Genomic DNA, 16,017 nt, shown 5'->3' with positions numbered 1-16,017 from the left:
GAGCAACAAGTTTTCAAGTGCCAAGGGATGGTGGAGCGTGGACTCAACGCCAACCAGATGATGATCACGGAGTTCACCAACAACCACAACCTGGATGCCAAGATCATTGGGGAGACCATCTTCAAGCTTCAAGAGAAAATCGAGCACCTCCAAGCCCAGATCTATGACCTGCAAAACCAAAACTGTGAGTATGAATATAGATTCAAGAGGATGAGTTTGGCTGCAGATTTGAGGATCCCGGAGACTCAATCATCCTTCTATGATGGTGAGCCTATGCCTTGGAAGATGGACGACAAGCCTACATCATCAACAACTCCTTCTTCACCACTTCCGAGGACATAATCACATGGGTATGGGCACTCCCCTTGGCAACTGCCAAGCTTGGGGGAGGTGCCCCGGTATCGTATCACCATCACACTCCTATCTTTACCATTTTACTTAGTTAGATCCTTTTAGTAATATCTTGATCTAGTAGATTGAAGTTTTGGTATGAATTAGTTTTGAGTTTTGCTTTGTGATCCCTTCTATGTAATCGAGTCTGTGAGCTATCTATAATAAAGATTAGTGTTGAGTCAAGGGCTTTGCTATCTCGCTATGATCTTGAGAAAGTAGAAAGAATAAAAAGAATAAAAGAGTTCATATTGATCCTATGGATAGTAATGACTTCACATATAAAAAGTATGAGGCATAAAAGTTGTTGAGAGTTGACAAACATAGTTTTGGTCATCGTTGCAATTAATAGGAAGTAATAAGGAAAGAGAGGTTTTCACATATAAATATACTATATTGGACATCTTTTATGATTGTGAGCACTCATTAAGTATGACATGCTAAAAGAGTTGATGTTGGACAAGGAAGACAACGTAATGGTTTATGTTTTCTCACATCTCAGTTAAAGTATATTGTCATTGATCTTCCCAACATGTTGAGCTTGCCTTTCCCCCTCATGCTAGCCAAAAATTCCTTGCACCAAGTAGAGATACTACTTGTGCTTCCAAATATCCTTAAACCCAGTTTTGCCATGAGAGTCCACCATACCTACCTATGGATTGAGTAAGATCCTTCAAGTAAGTTGTCATGTTGCAAGCAATAAAAATTGCTCTCTAAATATGTATGACTTATTAGTGCGGAGAAAATAAGCTTTATACGATCGTGTGATATGGAAGTAATAAAAGCGACGGACTGCATAATAAAGGTTCATATCACAAGTGGCAATATAAAGTGATGTTCTTTTGCATTAAGATTTTGTGCATCCAACCCTAAAAGCACATGACAACCTCTGCTTCCCTCTGTGAAGGGCCTATCTTTTACTTTATGTCTTTACTTTATGCAAGAGTCAAGGTGATCTTCACCTTTCCCTTTTTCATTTTATCCTTTGGCAAGCACCTCGTGTTGGAAAGATCCTGATATATATATATATATATATATATATATATATATATATATCCAATTGGATGTAAGTTAGCATGAATTATTATTGTTGACATCACCCAAAGGTGAATACGTTGGGGGGCAACACAATAAGCCCCTATCTTTCTCAGTGTCCGATTAATACTCCATAACCACAAGTATTGCGTGAGTGTTAGCAATTGTAGAAGACTATATGATAGTTGAGTATGTGGACTTGCTGAAAAGCTCTATTCTTGACTCTTTCTGATGTTATGATAAATTGCAATTTCTTGAATGACTGAGATTATAGTTTGTTAGTTCCCAATGAAGTTTCTGAACCATACTTGACATTGTGAATCGATTGTTACTTGAGCATAAGAAATCATATGGCAAAATCTATACATATGTTGCTGTTATAAGAATGATCATGATGCCCTCATGTCCGTATTTTATTTTTATCGACACCTCTATCTCTAAACACATGGACATATTTTTCGATTTTGGCTTCCACTTGAGGCAAGCGAGGTCTAAGCTTGGGGGAGTTGATACGTCCATTTTGCATCATACTTTTATATCAATATTTATTGCATTTTGGGATGTTATTACACATTATGTCTCAATACTTATGGCTATTCTCTCTTATTTTACAAGGTTTACACATTATGCCGGCAACTGGAATTCTAGCTGGAAAAGGAGCAAATATTGGAAACCTATTCTGCACAGCTCCAAAAATCATGAAACTCCATAGAAGTCATTTTTGGAATTAATAAGAATTATTGAGCGAAGAAAACACCAGATGGGCCCACACCCTGGCCAGGAGGGTGGGGGGCGCGTCCCCTGTCTCCTGGGCCCCCTGGTGGCCCTCCGGTGCCCATCTTCTGCTATATGAAGGCGTTTACCCTGGAAAAAATCATAAGCAAGCTTACGGGACGAAACTCCGCCGCCACGAGGCGGAACCTTGGCGGAACTAATCTAGGGCTCCGACAGAGCTGTTCTGCCGGGGAAACTTCCCTCCGGGAGGGGGAAATCATCACCATCGTCATCACCAACAATCCTCTCATCGGGAGGGGGTCAATCTCCATCAACATCTTCACCAGCACCATCTCCTCTCAAAACCCTTGTTCATCTCTTGTATCCAATCTTGTATCAAAACCATAAATTGGTACCTGTGGGTTGCTAGTAGTGTTGATTACTCCTTGTAGTTGATGCTAATTGGTTTACTTGGTGAAAGATCATATGTTCAGATCCTTAATGCATATTAATACTCCTCTGATCATGAACATGAATATGATTTGTGAGTAGTTATGTTTGTTCCCGAGGACATGGGTGAAGTCTTGCTATTAGTAGTCATGTGAATTTGGTATTCGTTCGATATTTTGATGAGATGTATGTTGTCTCTCCTCTAGTGGTGTTATGTGAACGTCGACTACATGACACTTCACCATTATTTGGGCCTAGAGGAAGGCATTGGGAAGTAATAAGTAGATGATGGGTTGCTAGAGTGACAGAAGCTTAAACCCTAGTTTATGCGTTGCTTCGTAAGGGGCTGATTTGGATCCATAGTTTCATGCTATGGTTAGGTTTACCTTAATACTTCTTTTGTAGTTGCGGATGCTTGCAATAGGGGTTAATCATAAGTGGGATGCTTGTCCAAGTAAGGGCAGTACCCAAGCACCGGTCCACCCACATATCAAATTATCAAAGTACCGAACGCGAATCATATGAGCGTGATGAAAACTAGCTTGACGATAATTCCCATGTGTCCTCGGGAGCGCTTTTCTCATTATAAGAAATTGTCCAGGCTTGTCCTTTGCTACAAAAAGGATTGGGCCACCTTGCTGCACTTTATTTACTTTCATTGCTTGTTACCCGTTACAAATTATCTTATCACAAAACTATCTATTACATACAATTTCAGTGCTTGAAGAGAATACCTTAGTGAAAACCGCTTGCCATTTCCTTATGCTCCTCGTTGGGTTCGACACTTTTACTTATCGAAAGGACTACAATATATCCCCTATACTAGTGGGTCATTAGCGGCTCACCCATGGCAGGCGACGTGGGGGCTGGCCACGACCCGACATGTGGCGTTGGGAGGGGACCGCGGTGGCACGCGGCCAGCTGCTGCCGGTACAGCGTTTGCCGGTGGTGAGGTGGTCCCTCGGTGGTTTTGGGTTGCCAGGGCATGGTGAGGAGTCCATGGTGGTGGTCTGGGTCGATTCACGATGGTGTGGTATGTCGGCATGGTGGCGGCTCAAGGTGTTGTGCGGGTCGTGGCGCAGCGGCGGCTGGGCGGCCTTCGACGTCGGCTCGTTTGCGTGCGGTTCTCGTCGATGCTCCTGGATCTCTCCCATGGTTGCTGGTGGTGGCCGGTCCGGCTCCTCGCGCCGTCGAGCGGGTGGCCGGTTTGACCCATGTGCAGATCCAGGTAGGGAGCCCTCGTTGGGCGTCAGGCGTGATGTTTAGAGAGGTGGTGGGAGGAATGGGTGGCGTCGATGCAGTCGGGCCACCTGTCACCAGTAGGGGTGAGAGGTGTCGACGTAGTCCGCTCCCGCCTTGCCTCTTCCCTAACCTGGTTGTTCCTCGATCGATTTGGTCGTTCCGGTCGCTGGCAGCTCTATCGATGGTCGGAGCTTGCCGGTCGGTTCATCACACATCCATGGAGGACCTTTGGGGCATCTTGTTTCCTGGGCAGCGACTCAGGTGGTGGGAGTCGCGGTGCTCGTGGGCTGAGTCCGTGGCTCGGGCGCGGGCGGCTAGCAATCATGGGCGCCTGGGCGGCATGGTGGTTGTCATTTTGACGGTTAGTAGCGGTGTTCGGCTAGGGCCCATGTGTCTGATTGCACCGATGTCGAAGGAGGAGCATGCTTAGCAGGGTGAAAAACCCTGTCTGGTCTAGGCCAGACCGACGGAGGTGACACCTGTGGGCGTAGTCATCTTTCTGAAGTCTCTTTTATGGTTGCTCCCTCCCTTCGCCGTGCTTCGGATGAAAATCTGATCCTTGGATCGGGCGGTGACAACTCAGCAATGTCGTGCCCTTCCTGAAGGCACCGTCTTGAAGCGCACGGGCTCGTCGATTCTTAACTTTACCTCTTCTCGGTTTCTCATCGGAAGATCGTCGACGGCTCCATAGTGATGCTTTCTATCTTATCTTGTAGTCTACGTCCAGTCTTTCAGTATGTTGTTGTTGTAGCTCTTCGGCACCTATGTATGTTGCCCTGAGTGAGTGTGGGTCTCGTGTAGTGTGTTGTTGTTTGTATCAGTTTCATTTGTTGGCAGTTGTTGCTTTATACTCCCTCTATCCCTTTATGTAAGGTGTATTATTTTCGGCACGGTGACCAAGCCACATAATTACACGTTAGAATGAAATTACCCTTGATAAATTTGTTGGTTAGTGACAAGTAAATCAGTTAGTCCAGAAAAGTAAGAGATACGTGCAATCGACACAGAGATACTTTCCTTCTTTTGCTACAAGAGATACACACAATCAGGATAAAGATAGTTTCTTTTTTCTCAAAGGCTAATAAGAGAATTATGAGAAATTAGAAGAAATACACCATAAGAATTTCATAATAAAAAACAGATACACTTTATAAAGGAACGGATGGAGAGAAGTACTATAAAAAGCGGGGCGAAATAAAAGTCCTTCCAAGTCACCCCTTTCCCTCTAGGAAAAAAAAGGACGATTCTGCTCGCGCCGCCGGTTCCCCGATGGCGGAGGACTCAGGCGCCATCCTCCGCCACATCTCCTCCCTCAAGGACATGCTTGACAAGGTCCACAATCCACCGAGTTCCCTTGCTGCTTTCATTTTATTCTGCAGCTGTCTAGATACTTCTACGCCCAGTTTATTGATTTGTCGCCGGCAAGTATGAGATGACGAATGGATTGACGGGACACTAGAGTTGGCGGCGCGGGCCGATTAGGCGCCCGTCTAGAATCTCTGGGTGTCGCCATTGCGAGGCTAGGCGGCTGGGAGAGAGAAAGCGGGAGAGAAGAGCCCAGCGGCCGCCGCCGGCTCGAAGCTCTGGCGGCCGCCATGGCCAACTCATCCCAGTTTGTTTTCTTCCCTCTCTATCTATTCTCTGGTCATTCTCTGTTACTCGACTTTTTGTGAGAATTTGATTCTACTCTGTCTTACGTTAGCTCGTTGAAGAAAACATGACAAGTAGTTTGTGTTATTCTAGCATTTGAGGGCGGATGAAAATTCAGTCGTTCTACCTGCTATTGTGTCATTTTATTGTCTTTGTGAAGTTTGCGTTTTGGCTGACCTAATGTACTTTTGCTTGATATCAATTGTTTTCTATAACTTATTATAAGGTTTGCAGTATCATAATTATCATTATGGTATTGTCAAGGTCCTTATCCCCCCCTCTATTGGTATGTTTTGTGCTTACAAGAAAACATCCTAGGAATATGAATTTATGGGGTAGACTAATATGTTGGCTACATGTATTCATGAAATAGTTGCCCAAACAGAACATATGACTTGTTGCTGTTAAGTACTCCCTCTGTAAAGAAATATAAGAGCGTTTACATCTCTTCTATTTCTTTACAGAGGGAGTATATTATATCTCTTCTTCCTATCAGATTGATCTTTTGGGATAGTTGGTTGATAGGAATATCTTGACATGCTATCAAACTTGAGGTTTTGGGTTCTAGTCTCGGTCCTGCCTTTCCCCAATCATTTATCCACACCACGTCCGGCATGGAGAGGAGGTGTTGATCATTCCATATCCACATCGGATGTGAAGGGGAAAGAGGGGAGGGGGGGGGGGGGTAGGTATATTATATCTACTCTTCCTATCAGATTGGTCTTTTGGGATAGTTGGTTGATAGGAATATCTTAACAGTTGCCGCTAACTTTCTAGTTATTGGTAGCACATCTAAAGGGGCAGCCCCAGTGCATGTAGCTCCCGCTTGCGCAGGGTCTGGGGAAGGGTCTGACCACTTTGGGTCTATTGTACGCAGCCTTTCCCTACATTTCTGCAAGAGGCTGTTTCCAGGACTTGAACCCGTGACCTCATGGTCACAAGGCAGCAGCTTTACCACTGCGCCAAGGCTCCCCTTCTTATTGGTAGCACATCTCATTACAACAAATAATTTAGTAAGTATTATCTTGTAGAAGGAATGCCTGGTCCTGGCTGTTAAGTGAACACAATGTAAAATTATTGGACGTATATGGATTTATAATAAATTATTTTAAGTTTGATATACGAAACGAGAAAGCGGGACTTATGTGCTGCAATTGCGATTGATGTGGTACCTCTGGTATTGTTTCTCTTAAACATAGTAGTACGTGGTACCTGCCTTGCATGTTGAGAACTTCAGATTGATATGCCTCCATTTTTTTTTGGAAAAATGCAACGGTCCCTAGACCAGAAAATCTATGTGCGCTTGAGTGCATTTTCTCCAACAACAACAACAACTAAGCCTTTTGTCCCAAACAAGTTGGGGTAGGCTAGAGCTAAAACCATAAGATCTCGAAACCAACTCATGGTTCTGGCACGTGGATAGCTAACTTCCACGCACCCCTATCCATGACTAGTTCTTTGGTGATATCCCAGTCCTTCAGATCTCTGTTTACAAACTCCTCCCACTCCTTCAGATCTCTCTTTACAGACTCCTCCCATGTCAAGTTTGGTGTACCTCGAGTCCTCGACCACTTTTGACATTATCAGCACAGTTTAATTGTCCGCTATGCACAGGAGATTCTAGAGGTCCGTATCTGCCCAAATCATCTTAGACGATGTTGGACAAGCTTCTCTTCACTTGGCGCTACCCCAACTCTCTCATGTATATCATCATTTCGGACCCGATCAATTCTTGTTTGACCACAAATCCATCTCAACATGCACATCTCTGCTACACCTAACTGTTGAACATGTCGCCTTTTAGTTGGCTAACACTTAACGTCATACAACATTGCGGATCGAATCGTCGTCCTATAGAACCCGGCTTTTAGCTTTTGTGCCACTCTCTTGTCACAGAGAATACCAAAAGCTTGGCGCCACTTCATCCATCTGGCTTTTGATTCGATGGCTCACATCTTCATCGACATCACCATCCTTCTGCAGCATTGACCCCAAATATCATTTGAGCTACCACCTGCCCATCAAGGCCAACCTCCTCCTCCTCCTCGTGCCTAGTAGTACTGAAACCGCACCACATCTACTCAATTTTAGTTGTACTAAGCCTAAAACCTTTCGATTCCAAAGTTTGTCTCCATAGCTGTACTTTCAATTGACCCCCGTCCAACTATCATCGACTAACACCACATCATCCGCAAAGAGCATACACCATGGACTATCTCCTTGTATATCCCTTGTGACCTCATCGATAACCAAAGCAAAAAGATAAGGGCTCAAAGCTGACCCTTGGTGCAGTCCTATTTTAATCGGGAAGTCATTAGTGTTGCCATCACTTGTTCGAACATTTTTCACAACATTATCGTACATGTCCTTGATGAGGGTAATGTACTTTGTGTTTCTCCAAAGCCCATCACATGACATTGCGAGGTATCTTATCGTAGGCCTTCTCCAAGTCAACGATGAACAACATATGAGGTCTTTTTGCTCCCTGTACCTCTTCATAAGTTGTTGTACCAAGAAAATGGCTTACATGGTCGACCTCCCATGCATGAAACCAAACTGATTTTTGGTCATGCTTGTCATTCTTCTTAAGCGGTGATCAATGGCTCTCTCTGATAGCTTCATTGTATGCCTCATCTGCTTAATTCCATGGTAATTAGTACAACTTTGAACACCCCCCTTGCTCTTGAAGATTGGTACTAATATACTCCGCCTCCCTTCTTCAAGCATCTTGTTGGCCTGAAAAATGAGGTTGAAAAACTTAGTTAGCCATACTATTGCTATGTCTCCGAGGCCTTTCCACACCTCAATGGGGATACAATCAAGGCCCATCGCCTTGCCTCTCCTTCCATCCTTTTTAAAGCCTCCCCGACCTCGGACTCTTGGATTCGTCGCACAAAACGCTGCTGGTATCATCAAAGGAGTCGTCCAACTCAATGGTAGAGCTCTCATTCTCTCCATTGAAGAACTTGTCGAAGTACTCCCGCCATCTATGCTTAATCTTCTCGTCCTTCACCAGGAGTTGATCTGCTATGCAGACTTAGTTGACATCCCTCGCCTTCCTCTCTCGGATCTTGGCCATCTTATAGATGTCCCTTTCGCCTTCCTTTGTGTCTAACCGTTGGTAGAGGTCCTCATACGCCCTACCCCTTTCTTCACTCACAGCTCGCTTTGCAGCCTTTGCCACCTTGTACTCCTTTATGTTGTTTGCACTCCTATCCAGGTGTAGGCGTCTGAAACAGTCTTCTTCTTAATAGCCTTCTGGACATCATCGTTCCACTACCAGGTATCTTTACCTTCACTTCTATTTCCCCTGGTCACTTCAAAATCCTTTGAAGCCACCTTACAAATGCAAGTCGCCATCTTCATCCACATATTGTTTGCATCACCTCCTTCCTCCCAAGGGCCTAGCTTAACGACCCTCTCCTTGAAAGCCTGAGTTGCCTCCCCCTTGAGCTTCCACCACTCCGTTCTAGCGACTTTGGCGCGCTTATCCCAGTGGACACGAATCCGAAAGCGGAAGTCAGCCACCACAAGCTTATGTCGAGGGACAACACTCTCTCTAGGTATCACCAAATGCTCGAGTGCATTTGCTTCCTTGAAAGCCTGGGCTGCCTCGTCCTTAACCAAATGCTCGAGCGCATTTGCTCTGTTCTCGAAAAATTAAACTTCACTCATCCAAAAAATCCAAAAATAAATCTCACATATAAATGAATCAAGTTTGTTTATAGTTTCCCAGTTTTGTGGAAGTCACAACTCATTTGTGAGTCTGCGAGAAAATAACAAATCCAATTTTTTTTTCAGAACCTGGAAATGATACCCCCCCCCCCCCCCAAGAAGGGGGCCTTCTTTGCCTTCCACCTAAGCAATGCAGGAAAGGCCCAAAGCCAATCCCGGGGGAACAGTAAAGCTTCATAGGGTCTTTCTATCCAGGTGCAGGTAGTCGCATCTCCACAGACATGTCTATTTCACCGAGCCTCTCTCCGAGACGGTACCCGGATCGTTACACCTTTCGTGTGGGTCAGAACTTACCCGACAGGGAATTTCACTACCTTGGGACCGTTATAGTCTTACGCTTCCCTGTCATCAGTTCACCTACTTCCTTGACCTTCCGGCACTGGGCAGGCATCAACCCCCATACATGGTCTTATGATTTTGCGGAGACCTGTAACATCAGATTTTTACTGGAATTTGAATCCAAATTCAGGACTTGAACTCAGATGGCAGTGTACACCATGATTTTTTTTTGCATGCAGAATGTTGCATTCCTTTTCCATTCAACTTTGTGTGATAAAAATCTTTTTTTTAATTGAATTAAATTGGTAAAAAACTGGTATCATTGGGTTCGTACTGTTAGACCCAAGAAGGATCTGAAGAACAGGATTCAGAAGAACTAGTCTGAACTTAGCTATTTCATTCACTTCAGAGGAAAGATTGGAATAGTTTAGCTTCTTACAGAGGAACCTAGCCAGCCAGGAACACTGGCGGCGCAAAGGGGGAAACTCTAGAAAAACGGAAGATGGTTCTCGCACCTCCAATCTCTGGCTTTATAGCCTTACAAACCCAGAAAAGAAAAGAGAAAAACGAATACAGAGTGGTTGAGGCTGCAAGCCTTTTGCCGGAAAGTGAACAGCGACGCGTCCGAGTCGGGGAGCCGTCCGATGCGTGATCTACGGTGTCGGCTTCATCATAACTCGCGAAACGGTACGGGCGAAGGGAAGACGTGGGATCCGTGATGGACGGCTCAGCTGTCTTCGCGCGCTCGTGGAAGCAATTCAATTTAACTGAACTTTGTCTTCAGGTGTTGCTACGTTGCAGACGGGTCCTGACAACTCCTCCCCAATGAGACCAAGCCTGTCCTCAGGGTTGGAAGTGAGGAAAAACTCGCTGGATAAACGTTGCATCCTCCAACGTCGCTTCTTCGACTGGAAGGTTGCTCCATTTGATTTTCCACCGGACCACAGGGATATCGATATCCCCTTGTTTACGAGGGATCAGTTTGCGCTCCGGCAGTTGTTCTGGTTCGAGCAAGATTGTTCCATCAGGGTTAAGCAAGGGGAGTTTTGCGTTAGGTATTGCTGCTAGGCCAATGTGCTTCTTCAGTTGGCTGATGTGGAATGTATCGTGCAGTTTGCAGTTGTCAGGCAGGAGAAGTTTATAGGAAACATTACCCACTTTCTGCAGAACTTTGAACGGCCCATAGTACTTGGAGTGCAGCTTGAAACATTTGTGAATGCTCAGTGTAGTATGTCTGTAGGGCTGTAGCTTCAACTAGACCATATCACCCACTTGCAATGTTCTCTCGGACCTCTTTTTATCTGCAAAGTGCTTCATTCTGTCCTGAGCTCTGAGAAGGTTTTCTTTGATGTGAGCAGCAGTTTGCTCAGCAGTGAGGACTGAGGGAAGGTTGGTAGTGTCCTCAGGTGGGTACAGAGCTGCTTCAGCTATCATATTTGGTTTTCTGTTGTATAGTGCCTGGAAGGGGGTGATCTTGAGTGAGGTGTGGTAAGAGGTATTGTACCACCACTCAGCTAAGGGCAGCCAGTGAAACCATTTCTTTGGTTGCAGAAAGGCCATACATCTGAGGTAATTCTCCATGCACTGATTCACCCTTTCAGTCTGCCCATCCGTTTGAGGATGGTAAGATGTGCTCAAGTGCAACTTAATGCCCATTCGTTTGAACAAACTTTGCCACAGCTGACTTGTGCAGATTTTGTCCCTGTCAGTGACAATAACAGAAGGTAGACCATGTAGTTTAAATATGTTTTCCACAAAAGCGTTGGCTACAGTCTGCACTGTGATGGGATGTTTCATGGCAATGAAGTGACTGTACTTGGTGAATCTGTCAACTACCACCAGGATCATATCCTTGTTTTGAGAAACTGGCATTCCCTCCACAAAGTCCATACTTATGTGGCACCAAGCAAAGTCAGGAACAGGTAGAGGTTGCAGGAGACCAGGGTATTTGCAGTGTTCTGGTTTGTTGATCTGGCACGTTGGACACTGCTTGATGAAGTCAACAATGAACTGTTTCATACCAGGCCAGTGGAACAAGAGCTTGACTCTTTGATATGTGGCTCTGTGGCCAGAGTGACCTCCTAGCTCAGAATTATGTAGTGCAGACACAAGTTTGGTCCTCAGTTGGGTTTCACTGCCCACTACAATTCTATTCTTATATCTGAGGATGCCCTGCTTTAGGGTGTAGTTATCTGAGGCAGAGGGGTTTGTGGCCAATTGGGCCATGATAGTCTTGCATTTAGTGTCATTGTTGTAACTAGCAACAACTTCAGAGATCCAAGCAGGTACAGCTGAGCTTGCAAAGAGGCTGTACAGTTTGTACTGCACTCTAGATAGGGCATCAGCTACTCTGTTTTTGTGCCCTTGTTTGTACTCCACTGTATAATTGTAGCCCAGTAACTTCACTAGTAACTTATGTTGAATTCCTTCAGTTAACTTTTGTTCCTGAATATATTTGAGGCTCTGCTGATCCGTTCTGATAATGAGAGAAGATGCTGCAAAGTAGTGCTTCCAATATTTAAGAGCTTCAATAATAGCCAAGGCCTCCTTATCATAAGTGGAGCTAGCAGCCGCTCTAGGACCAATAGTTATGCTGAAGAAAGAAATTGGCCTGCCTCCCTGCATGAGGACTGCTCCAATGCCATAGTTGCAGGCATCAGTTTCCAGAACAAATGGTTTGGAAAAGTCAGGTAGTGCCAAGACAGGGGCCTCTGTCATTCTGTGCTTCAAGGTGTTGAAAGCCTGTTGTTGTTCAGTGCCCCAAGAGAAACTGTCCTTTTTGAGTGAGTTGAACAGAGGTTTGCAGATCAATCCATAATTTTGGATGAACCTTCTATAATAACCAGTTAATCCTAGGAAGCTTCTCAGCTGGGTAACGTTCTCAGGTGTTGGCCACCTAAGTACTGCCTCAATTTTGACAGGATCTGTAGCAACTCCATCTCCTCTGATTATGTGACCAAGATATTCCACCTATGGCTGAGCAAAAGTGCATTTGCTGAGTTTTGCATACAGCTGCTGCTGCTGGAGTGTCTCAAAAACTTCTTTTAAATGCTCTATGTGTTCCTGCAGATTTTTACTAAAAACCAATATGTCATCAAAGAAAATCAAGACAAATTTTCTCAGATATTTCTTGAAAATTGTATTCATCAACTTCTGGAATGTAGCAGGTGCATTTGTAAGCCCAAAAGGCATAACTAAATATTCATAATGCCCACAATGAGTGCTGAAAGCTGTCTTTTCTATATCATGTTGCATCATCCTGATCTGATGGTAACCACTTCTTAAGTCCAGTTTAGTGAAAACAGTGGCTCCATGCAATTCGTCCAGTAGATCTTCAATTACTGGCACTGGATATTTGTTCTTGACCGTTTGTTCATTGAGTTTCCTGAAATCATTGACCAGTCTCCATGTTTGATCCTTCTTTTTCGCTAGGAGAGCTGGAGAAGAATAAGGACTAACACTGTCCTTAATTACTTTGTCCTTTATCATCTGCTGTATGATCTGTTCCATTGCATCTTTTTGGTGGTGAGGCAACCTGTATGGCCTCTGGTTCACTATTTTGGCTTCAGGCACAAGAGGGATTGTATGGTCGATTGCTCTGACAGGAGGAAGACCAGTGGGTTTTGAGAAGATGTTGTTATACTTGCTTAAGAGCAGTTTCACTTGAGGATGCACTGGTTGTTGAGGAGGAGGAGGAGTAGGAGGAGGAGGAGCCACAGTAACAAAGTTCAGGAGGACAACTCCACAAACTGGGTCCTGTTCCAGTTCTTCCTCACTGTCCATCTCATGCACAACCATGTTGGGCAAACTCTCATCCTGGAAGATGACTTTTTTGCCTCCTTGCAAGGTTATTTTCACCTGCATTTCCTCAAAGTCTAGTTCTACAGGATTGTGAGCTTTCATCCAGTCAGCTCCTAGTATTACATCATAGCTTTGGAGCTGTAAGACTCTGAAATCAGAAGTGAACTGTGTCCCTTGGATAGAGTAATTGCACTGTTTTGCCATGAATTCAGTCCAGAGCACTCCACCATTTGCTACCACAACCTTTCTTTTTCTTGTAGGGGAAAGCTTGCATTGAATTTTGTTTGCAATACTGGGTGAAACAAAAGTAGCTGTACTTCCACTGTCAATAAGAGCTGTTGCTGGAGTATCACCAAACATGAGAGTAACAGTAAATGAGTATTTGGTGGCACTCAGGCCCATCAGAGCATGCATTGAAATTTTCAGTGTCTGATCCGCACTGTTTTCTGTTTCTTCAGTGTCAGTTTCCTCCATTTCTTCAGAACTTGCAGTGTAGTAAACCAGTTCTGCATCATCCGGGCATTGCTCTTGTAGAGCTTGAATTTGAACTTGGTTGGACAACTTGCAGACTTTCTTGTGCCCTGGGAACCAAGGTTCCTTGCACTTGTAGCAGATGCCCTTTAACCTTGCTTGTTGGATTATATTAGCATTATTGTTAGCAGCTGGCTTGCCAGGGTCAAACTGGACCTGTCTTCTAATAGGGGGCTGCACTGTTTGGGGCCACTGCTTCTTAGGTGGTTGTGCTTGTTCCATTCTTCGAGCTAACCAGATAGCTTTCTGCAGATCTTGAGGTTCATGACATTGGACATAATGCTGAATGTTGTCATGTAAGCCAGAAATAAAACTGGTCTTGTAGTAATCTTGTGGGAGAGCAGGATTATCCCTTCTCATTAGATTCATGGCTTGTTCAAACATGAGTATGTAATCATTCACTGACCCTGTTTGAGTGAGTGCATGGAATGATCTCACATTATCACAGACAGAAGTTTTAGCAAATCTGTCACCCAGAAGTCTACAAAACCTATACCAGGGCAAGGAGTTAGCAACTATTGCAGTACCTCTCCACCACTCAATTGCAGGTCCTTTCAGGTATGTGACTGCAATTTCTGTTTTCTGCTCCAGGGGTGTTCTAGCAGCCTCAAAATAAAGCTCAATAGTCTGAATCCAAGAGTCAGTGCCACTTCCATCAAATTCAGGAATGTTGTATTTGGCAGGCTTGACAAGTGCCATAGTTCTTCTGTTATCTTGTAACTGTTCTCTTGGCACATTTCCTCCCCTGGCTTCCTGTTGAGGAAGTTGCTCAGCTAGCTCCAAGTCCAATTGAATTGGCTGCTGTGCATTGGGGCCCTGGTTTACTGCATTAGGTGCTCTTGCATCAGGAGCAGGATTTTTGGGAGCAGCAAAATGTGGATGCCTGTAAGGGATTTTGTTGCTGCCATCCAAGTTGAGCTCTTTTCCTGTGTGCTTGTCAACTAAAGTTGCAGATCCCATAGTTGGAGGGGTTTGTATGGCCACAGGAGGTGCATGGTTAGGGCCTTGAGGTGTTTGTTGTTGGCCACTGCCTTGTGCAACATCTTGGGGGCTTGGAGGGCTTTCTCTGGGTTTTGGGAACCCAGCAATGAAACTGGATAGTGAGCCCTGTAACTCTCCCAATGTTTTCTGCAAGGACTGAAAGTTAGTGGAAACGTGCTCTCTGAAATCTTCAAAGTCGCGTCTGTCCGTCTCTCTGTTCTGCTGCAGTTGTTTGACATCCAACTGTAAAGATTGCAGCTCCAGATTTTCCGTGGAAGAAGAACTCGTCGGGCCCGTCATGTTGGCGGGAAGGGACACAGGAAGGGTTTTTATACTTAGCAAGGAGCCAAGAACCTCTCTGTGAGTGATCAACCAGCGAAGGAGGGAATTTTACGACAGCTTGAGCTGCAACCCGGTCTTGGCCTTTGATCCTGCCGCCGCCTGCACCGTCGCCAACGCCACGCCACCGAGAGTACACCGGATCTGGGAGGGAGGGAGGGATTTTACCACAGAGACGGTGTGTGTCTGTAACCTCTTCCCGTACCCAAACCTGTACTGAACGATCTCACCGCCGCCTATCGCCGCCTGAAATCCACCGCCGCCCAAGGTCACCGGTGAGAAGTGGAGGATTTTACGGCTCCTCCAACTCCACCTCGGCACCGGATCTCGCGCCGCCAAGGAGAAAACCTTCCTCTGATTACCACTTGTCAGACCCAAGAAGGACCTGAAGAACAGGATTCAGAAGAACTAGTCTGAACTTAGCTATTTCATTCACTTCAGAGGAAAGATTGGAATAGTTTAGCTTCTTACAGAGGAACCTAGCCAGCCAGGAACACTGGCGGCGCAAAGGGGGAAACCCTAGAAAAACGGAAGATGGTTCTCGCGTCTCCAATCTCTGGCTTTATAGCCTTACAAACCCAGAAAAGAAAAGAGAAAAACGAATACAGTTAAAATGATAAATATTTATTTTGAAGAATTATACAATGTATCTGCACATATTTCAAATAGTACAATCAAGTTTAAACCTATATTGTGCGCATTTTTTTTAAACCTATATGACCGACCATTTTTTATGTGTAAAACGGATTTTCAGCAATTGCGACATTATTACTTTATTATATTATTACACATACAACAACATTCAGTTTGTTGTGTATGGGCATGGGCACATACTGTACTCTCTTTCTGACATTCATACTAATGTTAGTA

At 44.8% G+C, this 16,017-nt stretch overlaps 1 protein-coding gene across 1 annotated transcript in view; it reads left to right on the top strand.

Moving 5' to 3' along the window:
• Positions 1 to 5,027: 5,027 nt before the first annotated feature.
• The window catches only part of LOC123117797 (uncharacterized), a 41,808-nt gene continuing 30,818 nt past the window's right edge, over positions 5,028 to 16,017 (top strand). The window contains exon 1 of the mRNA XM_044538475.1: positions 5,028 to 5,163. Within this exon, the coding sequence (XP_044394410.1) occupies positions 5,101 to 5,163 (63 nt within the window). The 5' untranslated portion in view covers positions 5,028 to 5,100. The remainder of the gene's footprint in view (positions 5,164 to 16,017) is intronic.

Source organism: Triticum aestivum, chromosome 1B, assembly GCF_018294505.1.
Source record: "Triticum aestivum cultivar Chinese Spring chromosome 1B, IWGSC CS RefSeq v2.1, whole genome shotgun sequence".
Classification (NCBI taxonomy): domain Eukaryota; kingdom Viridiplantae; phylum Streptophyta; class Magnoliopsida; order Poales; family Poaceae; genus Triticum; species Triticum aestivum.
Note: the sequence above shows the minus strand (reverse complement) of the source record. Positions and strands in the feature narration are given on the sequence as shown.